Source organism: Juglans microcarpa x Juglans regia, chromosome 7D (assembly GCF_004785595.1).
Source record: "Juglans microcarpa x Juglans regia isolate MS1-56 chromosome 7D, Jm3101_v1.0, whole genome shotgun sequence".
In the NCBI taxonomy this organism is placed as follows: Eukaryota; Viridiplantae; Streptophyta; class Magnoliopsida; order Fagales; family Juglandaceae; genus Juglans; species Juglans microcarpa x Juglans regia.
This window is the reverse complement of record NC_054606.1, coordinates 22,126,254-22,140,400: the sequence shown is the minus strand read 5'-3', so window position 1 is coordinate 22,140,400 and position 14,147 is coordinate 22,126,254. Positions and strand designations below refer to the sequence as shown.

The following is a 14,147-nucleotide window of genomic DNA, read 5'->3' as shown; positions in this document are numbered from 1 at the left end:
ATATACCTCGCCCAGCACCGTTTATAGTGTATATATATTAATTATATATTATATATAATACATATTATATAAAAAGAAATACCCAGGTACAAAACGACGTCTTTTTGTGCCTGGTTATTTTTTTTAATACCCCTGCCCATAATCAAAACGATTATGGGTTAATACCCAGTCGAAGAGCCCCTAGCCCCTGTTTCTCTTCTTCCTTGCGATTCATCTTTTCTCTTCTCTCTCTTGGATTCTCGCCTCTCGATACTCTCCAATTCGCCGTTTACCTCACCAATCACCATCATCATCTCAAGTCACCGTTGTCGTCGCAAATTTCCATTGCCATCTTAGCCTTAGCGCCAGGCGAATGTAAGTAGGGCTCATTGGCTCACTCACTCCCGAATCTCTTCGTCAATCACTGAATCACCCCATATTTTTTATTTTTTATTATTATTTGTTTATGGATATTGGAGGATGGGATTGTGAAATGTAGAGGACTTGATTGTGCAATGTGATTTTGTGAATTTCTTGATTATGCTTGCTATGAATTACTAAATTGTTATTGGTTGTGGAGATTGGAGGGCGGGGGGTGGACGGTTGGAGATCCACCCTCACACCCTCGTCAACGGACGGGGTACCCCACCGCTGCATGGATGGGGGCGGAGCCCGGGGGAAAAATCTCAACCCCCGCCCATGCGGGGGCGAGGGGCGAGATAGGGGTGGCCCCGCCCCATAGGCGGCGGGTAGCACCCCTACCTCCCCTCCCCTCTTTTTTTTTTCTTTTCTTCTCTCACCCGTGCTGCCCTCTCCTCCCTTCACCCAGCTCTCTCTTTTTTGCACCACGAGACTCATTTCCTCCCCTCAACCAGTTCGGTCTCCATCTCCTTCTCACCCGGTTCGATCTCCATCTCCATCTCCATCTCCCTTGCTCAAGTGAAACGTCTCCCCTACCCAACAAAACGTCAGGTAAATCTACAATTTTTTTTTTGGTCATTTCGTTTCTGGAATTTGTTTGGATTTTGTTTGTGGTTGTTTTGGAATTTGTTTGTGGCTGAGACTCATTGTTGAGTCTTGTTGTATACTAATGAGATGATTTCCTGAGCACCAAGTGCTCGACAAAATGCCACAACAGTTTTGTCTATGCATATTAAAGACTTTAATGATCCGATGCCATATCCACAAAATGTAGTTGTTCATTACAATAGGATTTTTTTTTAGCACCATTGCTTTTAAAAAAAAAAAATTAAATAGGAGTAATAGTTGTACACGGCTTCATGTTTGACTGTTTTTATATTACAACATTAAAAGTTTATTTTAATATCCCTATTTCACATGTTGTATCTTTGTAGACAATTAGAACGTTGCAATGGATGCCGACATAGAGTATTCAAATAATAAGTGTGATGAGGTAGGAATTGATAAGGAGATTGGAGGTGATAAAACTATTGAAAAGCCTACGGTTGGAATGTAATTTTTATCTATAGAAGAAGTGCATGCTTACTATATGAAGTATAGTAAAAAGAAGGGGTTTGGGTTATCCAAAAGGAATTCTAGATAGGATGACGATGGGACGGTAAAATGGTTTTGCTTGGCATGCACGCGAGGATGCACATCAAAAGTAGGGCTGCTAATGTTATGAAACCAAGACAAATAGTAAAGATGGGGTGTAAGACTAGAATTAATGCGGTATTCAATGATGAAGGTGGATATATTGTATCTAAGGTGATATTAGATCACACACACGTCTGTAATCCGAGAAAGTCAAGACATTTCAGATGCTTTAGAAAGGTTGATGCTCGTATCGTTAAGAGACTTGAAATAAATGACGAGGCAAGAATAAGGTTGTCCAAAAATTTTAAGTTTGTGGTTGTTGAGATGGGGGTTATGAAAATATAACATTCGGAGAGAAGGAGTGTCGAAACTACATTGACAATGCGCGACGACTTTGCCTCGGGGTTGGAGGCGGTGTAGCTCTATGTAAGTATTTTGAAGATATGCAAAAAAGAAAACCGGAGTTTTATTATAAGGTAGACATTGATAATGAGATGTGGTTAAAGAATGTATTTTGGACAGACGCCCAGAGTAGAGCTGTATATGAATCATTTGGGAATCTGATTATATTTGATACAATATATCTAACTAATGCGTATAAAATGTCTTTTGCACCATTTGTGAGTGTGAACCACCATGGGCAGTCAATCCCACTCGGATACGAATTGATATCCAGTGAGGACGCAGATACATTCGAGTAATTATTTGAGTCATAGTTGTAGTGTATGAATAACCAACTGCCAAATGCAATCATCACAGACCAAGACAAGGCCATGAAGATTGCAATCTCAAGAGTGTTTCCAACTTCTAGGCATCGATTCTACTTGTGACATATAATGAAAAAGTTTCCTGAGAAGTTTGGATCACATTGTCGATATGAGAAAATCAAGAGTACTATACATAGGTGCATTTATGACTCTTTCAATGAGCATGAGTTTGAGGAACATTTGTGTCGTATGCTCGATACATATGATTTGCATGAGAATGCATGGTTGGTATCACTGTATAGTGATCGACATTTTTGGGTGCCGCCCTATGTTAGAGACACATTCTGGACAGGAATGTCAACTACACAATAGAGTGAAGAAATGAATGCATTTTTCGACGATTACGTTTACTCTAGAACTACTCTGAAGCAATTTGTTGACCAGTATGATTCAGCCCTTAGGAGAAAGGTAGAAAATGAAGCAATTGCTAACTTCAAATCTTTTAACATGGACATTCATTGCATCAATTGCTATCCTCTTGAGAAGCAATTTCAAAGTGCATATACTCTTGCTAAGTTCAAAAAAGAAGTACAAAAGGAAGTGCGATGATTTCTATATTTTACTACTAAGGAGATGGGGTGTGAGGGTGGTAGATATATGTTCGTTGTTATAGATGGGGTTCAAGTTGGTGATGACTTATTAAAACATGTAACCTTTAATGTCAAAGTTGATCAAAATCCCCTTGATGTGAAATGCAGTTCTAAGTTATTTGAGTTTAGGGGTATTTTGTGCAGACACGCTCTTCGTATCTTAACTCAAATGGGCCAACATGCAATACCATCAAAATATATCTTGGATCAGTGGAAGAAAGATATTAAGCGAAAATACACCTTCATGAAAAATAGTTATGACACTAGTAGCATCGACGATGCACGAAGGTATGATAGGATCCAAAATTGCTTCTATGAACTATGTTCCAATGCTTCAAAGGCCGAGAGCAGTTATGTTAAATTGATTAGCCATATAGAACAATTGAAGACATAGTATCCTGGTATTGCTGATCATGATACTAGAAACATAGTTGATACAACTACTTCTATGGAGGGCACGACAAGTAAAGTTCTTAGTTCATTGGTAGTTCGGAGTAAGGGAAGACCACTGTCTAAAAGAAAAGTGCACCCCGCTGAGAAGAGTATTAAGAAATCTAGTACGAAAAGGCGATTGCACCACAACCAAGTTGAGATTTCTTTTTATTAGTTTATTTACGATTCAACATATTATAGACGTGTAGAGCTAAATTATTATCTTCAGTTTTGTTGTTTCTTATTTTATTTATTTTTAAATTATACTTTTAACACTAGGGTCAACAAAGTCAAGTTTGGACACATGCGCCGAATTTTTTTTCAACTCTTTCGACTGCTCATCACTTATAGGTAATGTAAAACTAATTTATTTTGGTAATCTTTTTAGTGAATTGCATTGCCACTTTTAACATTTTTTTTATGCCCCTATAGGAAAAAACTGTGGAGGCTTTTTATCAGGACTTTAGTGCTTACTCATTGTAGACGCCATGAGACAATTTTGTAATCTTGGTTACAATGACATGTTTAGATCATTAATTATACCTGTTTTGTAATCTTCGTCACAACTTTGTAATTTTGAAATCTTGAGATTTTATTAAACCTATTTTTGTAACTCTTTGTTGATGTAAGCACTCGTGGTTTTCCTCAATTGATGTAAGTACTCGTAGTTTTTGTAACTCTTTGTTGATGCAATATCATAATCGTATTCACGCAATTTAGATTACAATAACAATACTGAATTGTAAAATGTTATTAAGGTACCCAGTACTACATGAAGTAACAAGCTTACATGAAATTCATTTCATAGATTACATATTGTCTTAGAGTTTTCGAAAAAATATGCCTAAATAAAGTATCCATGACATTGAAATTACTAAAACTACAATGACTCCCTCAACCTTTCTCTTGCACCTCTAAATCTCTATTTCTAGTTGATGTCGAGTTGTTTGTACATCTATTGCTAATTGTATCTTTTGAATTTGAGTTTTTAAACGGTTGATTCTCTTCTCACCATATGGTAATATTTCTTGGTCATACCAACAAAAATATCAGCAAGAATATCCAGCCTGCAAAATCAACCAACACATTAACAAACAAGGATTGTGTTAGTATTTACAATTATTATGTCACTACCTCTAAAATGGATGACCTGAAATGTCAATAAGAAATGCAATTATGTAGATCTTTAAGGCAATAGCATTTGAGAAGTAGGTTCCTGTCCAAACATTTCGTTTAAAAAGTGGATGAATAATAGAACATAAAGTTCCATATCAAACGTCTATAGGTTCCACTGCCCAACACACACCTGCCTTCTTCAAAGCATCATTTTGACAATAAAGCACGGTGGTAAGGCATGATATTATTCACTGCAACTTCATTATCACATATACTATGAAACTTTCCAAAAAACCCAAAAATCAATTTCCATTGAAGAAAACAAACCTCAGATTTTCATATAAATAAATTGCACGCATTATACATAGTCCTCATAAAAGTTAGATTATTATCATTATTTCACATTTTCGTATAAGCATAAAACATAAAGGTGCACAACCTTTCTTAAACTTAACATTTTTGTCTTTAATATGCAAAGAAAAAACTATTGTGGCATTTTGTTGAGCACTTGGTGCTCAAAAAATCACCTCATTAGTCTACAACAAAACTCAACAATGAGTCTCAACCACAAACAAATTCCAAAATAGCCACAAATAAAATCCAAACAAATTCCAAAACAAATTCTAGAAACAAAGTGACCCAAAAACAATTGTAGATTTACCTGACGTTTCACTGGATAGGGGAGACGTTTCATTGGAGCAAGAGAGATGGAGATGGAGATGGAGACGCGGGGCATGGGAGAAGGAGATGGAGACTAAACTGGGTGAGGGGAAATGGAAACCGAACTGAGTAAGGAGAGGAAACGGGTCTCGCGGCGCAAAAAAGAGAGAGATGGGTGAGGTGAGGGGAGGGGAGGGGAGGGGTAGCACGGGTGAGAGAAGAAAAGAAAAGAAAAAAGTAAAGGCCAAGTGGCCTTTACACGTCAAGCGGGCACCATTAACGGGAATTCAAAATGGGTTCCCTAGCATTTCTCTTTGATTAAATATTTCACGTGTTGGGTCACCCATTGAGAGAGAGTCTGGCCCACACGTGAAAGGAAGTATTAAGATATAAAATAAATATTAAAATCTACTTCTTCCGATTAGTTTAAGCTTTTGAGACAAGTGGTGATTTTACATGTAGATATCAAGGTAGAGGTCTTGAGTTCAAATCCTGACTTTATACTCTATCATATTTAATTAAATATTTCACATGTTGAACCACCCATTGAGGAGGAGTTGGGCCCACATGTGAAATAGAGTGTTAAGATATAAAATAAGTAATAAAATATATATCTTTGCGTCAGTTTAAACTTTTGGGATAAGTTGTAATTTAATAAAAAGGATCAATGATAAATGATCTTCATGCAAGTGAATTTGAATTTTTTTTCTTTATTCTCATCCATCATGTGAAGCCTGCTAGTTCATTCTTCAGGGTGCTGAACTTCATAGGTCTTTGCAGTGCACAGCATAGAGGATGAGGTCCGACGTGAGCAACACCCGATCATATCGATAGGCGTTTTGGCTCATATATTTTTTGCATGTTTATCTTTCTTTGGATAATATCTTACTTTTTTTTTCTGCTAAACATTTTCTACAATATAATTTTTTATTCTTTATTTCCTTCTTGTTTTTTGTAAATTTAAGGTAACTGTTATCTCTAAGCAAACATCTTACAAAAGATAAGACGTTATACGCTGATTTTACAAGTCTTAGCTAGCTCTATTTGCTGTGTATCATGACAATATTTATCATCTTGGGTTAATGTCACTAACCAATAATATTGTAACTCTATGTCATACCATTGAAGATTCTCCATTAATGTACATAAACTATATAGATTCAAAGAGTACTTAAACAAATAGATCATTAATCAAAGTTGTCATGATCAATTTAATTGATTCCTATTGTTCACAAATTGTCTATAGAGTAACTTCTCTATATCCTCCATACCGATACAACCTAAAGCTAAACTAAACTACACTAAAAATATGAGGGTAGTTGGGAACTTACTTACCTTGACACCTGTCATAGGGAAACTCCAACAGACAATAAACCGTTTTTTCCCTCCGAGAAATCCTCTGAATCTTTGTTGCCAAACAGAGAAAAGTAAAATAAAATAAAGAATCCTAGCTACTATCCCACACGTCTCAGACAGGCCAATTAAAGACTCTTTCAACACACTTCAAAATCCACCCAACCCTACAATTCCTCGCTATCAATCCCTCTGTAATCTCCCTCAACAATCCAAGCTGTACCTTCTCTCTCTCTCTCTCCTTTTCTCTCTCTCTCTCTAAACAAACATTCCTCAACACTCCAAAACCCAATATTCCCTATAGCTTGGTCGTCATCTCTTTGTCTCTCTCTCTCTCTCTCTCTCTGTGTCTGCCACCATGGGCAACTGTTGCTCTCAAGGAAAAAGCCATGCTTCCTCAATTACCGAAAAGGGAGAATCCATGCCTAAAAGCAGCCATGACAATGCATACAACGGCACTCCGGGAAACTACTCCATTGACAATGCTAAACCAGCTCCTTCGGTCGCCCCAGGAACCCCCACCAGGCCTTCCAAGCCTGCTGCTCCCGTCGGGCCAGTCTTGGGCCGCCCCATGGAAGATGTCAAGTCAACGTACTCCATCGGAAAGGAGCTCGGACGGGGACAGTTCGGCGTCACCCATCTTTGTACTCACAAGGTGACGGGGGAGCAGTTTGCGTGTAAAACCATAGCCAAGCGAAAGCTTGTGAACAAGGAGGATATCGAGGACGTTAGGAGAGAGGTTCAGATCATGCACCATTTGACGGGGCAGCCTAATATCGTGGAACTCAAGGGCGCGTACGAGGACAAGCACTCGGTTCATTTGGTCATGGAGTTGTGCGCCGGAGGAGAGCTTTTCGATCGAATTATTGCAAAGGGACATTACACGGAGCGCGCAGCAGCATCCTTGCTGCGGACAATCGTCCAGATTGTGCACAATTGCCATTCTATGGGAGTCATTCACAGAGATCTCAAGCCTGAGAATTTCCTTCTGCTTAACAAGGATGAGAATTCACCACTCAAGGCTACGGATTTCGGTCTATCCGTTTTCTACAAACAAGGTTAAAAACGAAATCTTAATTTTCATATTTATTAGTTTTAATTTCCTAATTCAAATGATAAGTTCGATTTTCTAGGGATGTAAAATATAAATATGTACATACATACATATATATATATATATATATATATATATATATATATTTTAAGAATGTATATATTTACAAAAATGGGCTTCTATTTTTTTCGAGGCTACCAGCTTGTTATGGATTCTGGCACTTCAGAATAAATACATAATTGATTCCTGTATAAAAAGACTTATATATATATATATATATATATATATATATGTATGTATGTATGTATGTATAAAAGTTTAATAAGGGAGCTTTTTATCCAATATTTCACAGGAGAACTATTTAAAGATATTGTTGGTAGTGCATATTACATTGCGCCTGAAGTGTTGAGGAGGAGATATGGACCAGAAGTCGATATCTGGAGTGTTGGGGTCATGCTCTATATTCTTCTGTCTGGTGTTCCCCCATTTTGGGCTGGTAATTAATTAATTAAACTCATTTTTTCCCCTTAATTTGGTTCTAGATCGCTTTCTAAATTTGTTGGGTCTTATTTCTTATATGCATGGAAATCATGTATTAACTTGTAACTAATTAAGAGATATTTTGATGATCGAACAGAATCAGAACAGGGGATATTCAATGCAATTTTACGTGGCCAAATTGACTTTGCAAGTGATCCATGGCCGTCGATTTCACCTGCAGCAAAAGATCTTGTCAGGAAGATGTTGAATTCGGACCCCAAACTGAGGCTGTCTGCCTTCCAAGTTCTCAGTAAGCGATCTAATATTTCTGCTTTTTTTTTCAGATGTTATTTTTGTTCCTTAATATTCAGATCTTCTAGCATTCATTTCTCTAGTTTTAATCAGCAGTTTCATGCATATGAAACCATCAACATATGTGAAAGAGTAAGGGGAAAATGCCAAAACAAGTACTGTTTGATTATCTTCAGCATGCACAGTAATATTTGGGAATAAAAGAAATAAAGAACATTGAAAGAGTACGTACAATGACACCAAATATTTGGAGAGAAACATCTAGCTAGAGCTACTGGATTTATCAATAATGCTGATTATTCCATTTGCTTTGATTCTCAGTGCATGTGCTTGCTGAATCCCAGATATATGGAATGCATAAAAATATATATATCGATAGAGAGAGAAATTACTATTTTTTCTTTGTTTATGATCATAGATCATCCGTGGATTAAGGAGGACGGAGAAGCGCCTGATACTCCTCTTGACAACGCAGTGCTGGATAGGCTCAAACAGTTTAGAGCTATGAACAAGTTCAAGAAAGTTGCGCTTCGGGTACATCTATAATTAATATATATATATATTATTTCCTATTAATTTAGTTGATAATATTCACATTAATTAGCATAAATTTAGTTAGTTATGGCTATTCAATTTCATACTTGCATGTTTTGCACGTCAACATGTATGTACGTACGTACGTGCATGGTGATCTGCACGCATGAGCTTGGACCTGAAGTTGTGTATATATATATATATAATTTTGTGGGATATATATATATATATATATATATATATATATATATATATATATTGTAGGTGATTGCTGGATGTTTATCAGAGGAAGAAATCAGGGGATTGAAAGAGATGTTCAAGAGCATGGATACCGACAACAGTGGTACTATTACGCTCGAAGAGCTGAAGCAAGGACTCGCTAAGCAAGGAACTAAGCTCTCTGAATATGAGGTTAAACAATTGATGGAAGCCGTAAGTTCACTAATTAATACTTCTTTTTTCTTTTTCATTTATTCTTAAGTACTCGATTTCTTTATGCAATTTTCTATTTAATTTATTCTCTCGTACATTAGCATTAGAGTAATGCTAAATACAAGCTCTAAATAGATAAGTCTCATACAAGCATTTTATAAAACAATGGATCCTACTAATAAATAATAATTTTTTTACACTTTTTCAAAGTGGAGTCCACTTTTTTACAAATGCTTGTATGAGGCTTGTCTATTTAGGACTTGTACAAATCATTTCTCTTAGCATTAATGCTAGAATTAAACAGGACATGTAATTTTTTCTATATATATATGGGACAGATTTTTTTTACACTCAGATCTCAAACTATCAAAAACTGACACTTTGCACTTCAGATTACGAACAAAAAAAATGTTTTACGCCCTTTGTTAATATCTGAGGCCCATACTCATGTATCGGGTCACCTATTTTTCAACCATTTTAATGTATGGCTAAAATTGGATCATTAGCGTTCAGATCAGTGTACTTAACTTTCCCACGGCCCCTATTTTAATAATATTATAGCCGTAAATAATATATATGTGCTTAACTAATGAATTAATTACTACCAACTCTGACGAAAATTAAACAGGCTGATGCTGATGGAAATGGGACCATAGACTATGACGAGTTCATCACAGCAACAATGCACATGAACCGGATGGATAGAGAAGAGCATCTTTACACTGCCTTCCAATACTTTGACAAGGACAATAGCGGGTACTACTTCAAATGTTTTTTCAAACTCAAATTTGATTCATTCAGGATCAGTATGCACGTCCCCTAATTAAGAACATTATTAATTTCATTTTTCATATTTAATTCTAGTTAAATATTTTGAGTTAATAACAGTTTTGGTTTTAGAGCTTTCAGACTAAAATATTCAGTAAAAATGTAAGAAGGGCAGTACTCATGTATACAATTAATAATGTCGATCAGGCACATTACGACCGAAGAGCTTGAGCAAGCTCTCCGCGAATATGGAATGCATGATGGAAGGGACATCAAGGAAATTCTCTCTGAAGTTGATGCTGATAACGTACGTACCCAAAACGCAAAATAATTTGTGTAGTACGTGTGGCATGCATGCAAAAATGTTTCCTTGAATTTGTTCTCTTGAATGTTCCAAACAAAATGTACATGTAATTTGCTTGAATCATGATTATGCAGGATGGTCGGATAAACTACGAGGAATTCGTGGCAATGATGAGAAAAGGAAACCCAGAAGCAAACCCCAAGAAACGACGCGATGTAAATCTTTAAATGTACAGTACTGGTGCATGCATTCATGCATGGTGGGGAAAAAGAATCTAAAATTAAAATCATCCTTTTGTCAGCCCAGTACTCATGTTTGTATTCATCTTTAGTACTGAAGCAAGCGGGTGGAGTTTCCTATCTAAAATTATATAGATTGCGTGGAAGGTGCATCGTCATGATCATGATGTGAAGGTGAAGATCAAGATCAGTATCGGATCGATATACATACATACATACATACATACATATATATATATATATATTATATATATGGCTGTGAGTGATCAGGAGTAGTACGTACTGGCCCAAGATCGAACAAATTATATATTGGTGGGGGTGTTGAGGGTTACCAATTAAGTTTGGAGGGTTTAATTAAAGATCTCTTTCTTTTACAAGAATATTGTATATGTAACAACTTCACAATTAATGTTGTCATGGCAGCTTACTAATTATTCTTAGGAATCAATGGGTGTTAATTAATTAATTTCTGTGTGTTTCTTGTCCAACATTTCAAGCCGTCGACATAACTGACTGTTACATTTGTTGACTTGCTGATCAAATTATCAATTGACTAGGTATTCTAATTTGTACGGTTTTTTGAAGTTTCGTGTTTGTGAAAGCTGGTACTCATGTTGTGTGTACATGTTAGATTAATGTCATGTGAACAAGCAGCTTAAACAGTTTTGGAAAAAAATTTGGGATGACATTCTACAAGCCTAAACAGTGTAGAAAGAAAAATTATATTTACAGTTTTAGAGTATACAAGCCCATTTGAAAAAAGTGAATAAATCTAATACCCACATAAAAAGATTATTTTCTTAATGTTAGACTATTCCACTTTTTTTAAATAAGAGTACGTGGAGTTTGCATATCCAGAGACTGTCCCTAATGTCATTACTAGTAGAAAAATGAAATTACTTTGGATGCCGAAAATTTGGGAAGCCCATGATCTTCTGGATATCCCTGATCAATTGGGAAGACAATTAACTGTGAGATCAATTATGAATTAAGGAAATTAGATCGAGTATTTCCAGATATATATGCACCAACAGCTAATTGATTGGCATCCCTATAAACACAGTGCAACTATAGAATCTTAACAGCTCATGATTGTATAGGCGTTGGGGGAATGAGAGAATTTTCCGTCCAATTCCTGAGGCGTACTTGCGAAAAACATTATTCATTACAAGAGATTGGGTTTTTTGAGACAAAAAATTTTGTCTCAAAAATCTCAAATTTCGTCCCAAATTGTTTTTCATCTCAAAAGATTATTTTTAGGGACAAAATTGGACAGAACTAGTAGAAACTGTTCGAACGGAATTTTTTTTTACACGAACCAATTTCGTCTCAAAACGTTATTCAAATAGAATATTTCTCAGTTCGAACCAACACATTCATTCGAACAATATGAAATTTTGATTCGAACTAATGACTATATTTAATCCTGTTCGAATGGACGGAGTATTCAAACAGATTTTATGCGTTCCAACTAATAAATTTTTCAAATAACTTGTGCTCGAACATAAATTATGTCCATTCAAACAGACATTTTATTTTTGGGAATTACATTTGATCGACGGAGTTTTGTATATTAATATTGTTCGAACTAATATTTTATTGTTCGAACAGCCGTACGGATTGTATTTCTCGGTTGTCGTTCGAATGTGTTAGTTTTTATTCGGATGGATCTATTTTTGTTCGAATGGATTTATAAATAGCAATTTACCATTCGAACTGGTTATTTACCATTCGAACAATATTAATCATGTAGAACAAAATTTAGTCAATAATACCATACTAATATTACACAAATTGTAATTCAAACATCAATTGTTCAAATGTTTTGAAACATAATAATATAAAGGCAATTAAAGAAAAAATAAATTTGAAGATTTTGGTGGTGGCATAGAGTTTTGAGACATCATTGACTATAACTGTTCAAACACAACTTTTTGTACCTATGTCCCCAGTCTCTTCTACATGTTCTCTTCTAATCTCGCCTCTAAATTTACTGTTTGACCTAATCAGGTCAGCAACTCTTTTTCCTTAAACTTCAATCGTTCTATCTCAAGTATTCCTTCCTCTAATTTCTTAGTCTTGTCTTCATTCGATCTGGCTCGAGAAGAGGATGATAATGTTCATGATGGCTTCACGCAACGTCCTAGGCCCCTCAAATATCCAGAACGTAATCCAAGAACTTGAAAAATGAACTGAACATTGTTGACAAATGACTCATCAGATGGATTCGCAATTTCTTTAAGAGATTATCTTGTCCTACAAAAACAAAAACATTAAAGTAAGTATAAGTAACAAAAATATTATTAGATAGTGGAATTAAAGAAATTTAAATTTACATAATTTGTCTCTGCTTCGGGACTGGTCTAAAAACCATCACGATTTTTATATGTTTTAGCATACAATTAGGTAAGATCATAGTCAACGGGACTTTCTTCTTCCTGCAAAAGGAAAATCCATATTAAAACTTAAATTATAAAAATGTATTATATGTTAATATTTAAAGGGGACGAGAATAACTTACCTTTTTTTAGACAAACGATAAAAAGATCGAGAACCCTGCATGATAGTGTATCGTTAATTTTGATCTATTTGATTGGTCCACAGTACTTCGTTGCTAAAAAAAATTATGTTTACATGTTTAATACATCTATCATATACTATTAAAAAAAGATAACAACGAAATTACCTGATACATAGGATCTTTAAACATATCACAAACATTCTCCCATTTGTTTAGCGGCATTGCTTGGAATAGATTTTGGCACGCCTCTGCTATAGTACTGAACTTCTTATAGTATGAATGCATCAACCTTTGTATGTAACACCTCGTATTTTTAGTGTATTTTTAATTGAAAAATTATTTGTTATTAATTTAAAAACTGATTCTTTTGTTTTAAATTTTCAGATTTTAATGGGTTTATTTTTATAATTTTTAATTTGTGAGAATTAAATTTGACATGTTTTCTTAATATTAATTATTGTTATGCATTTAAACTTATTTTCATATTAAATTAACTTGTTGTTGGATTTAATTATTTATTTTCATTTTAATCATTACGTTTGAATTATTTTATTTTACTTGCTGTTTTGAAATCGTTTCCGTTGGATCATTTTTGTGACCCAATATGTGAGGATTGAACCTCATTTCTTTCCCTCACTTTTTCTTTTCCTCTTTTTCTTTTCTTCCTCTTTTTCTTTTCTCATTTTTTTTCTTCTCCCCTGCTTTCCCACGCGACGCCAGCCTCCCTCTCTCTCCCGTGCGTTGCTTCTCCTCCACCCAACCCCCCCGCCGTGCGCCACCATCCGGTGACACCGCCCAGCCCATGACCTTCCACACCCACCGGCAACCTCCACCTCCAGTTTTTAGCTCCTCACTTGCCGCCATTCTCCTCCACGCACGGCTTGAAGCAGCGGCGTTCTCTTCGCTCCAGCGCCGCCGTCGCGCCACTTCCGGCCACCATTTCTTCATCACTTCATTATCGACCTCCTAGCAACCCAATGCACCCAACCCGAGCTCCGATCTGCCACCGGTAAAGCACATCCAACTCCATTTCCGTTTTGGGTATTTTG

The 14,147-nt window shown here is 35.9% G+C and overlaps 1 protein-coding gene across 1 annotated transcript; it reads left to right on the top strand.

Annotated features, from left to right (window-relative positions):
• The first annotated feature begins 6,519 nt into the window (after positions 1–6,519).
• Positions 6,520–11,065, top strand: LOC121238325 (calcium-dependent protein kinase 2-like). The gene is made up of 8 exons (XM_041135164.1): positions 6,520–7,512; positions 7,861–8,004; positions 8,146–8,298; positions 8,719–8,834; positions 9,099–9,266; positions 9,895–10,022; positions 10,242–10,341; positions 10,473–11,065. The coding sequence occupies exons 1-8, from the start codon at positions 6,813–6,815 to the stop codon at positions 10,563–10,565; spliced, it is 1,602 nt and encodes a 533-aa protein (XP_040991098.1). The 5' UTR covers positions 6,520–6,812; the 3' UTR covers positions 10,566–11,065.
• Positions 11,066–14,147: the final 3,082 nt, after the last annotated feature.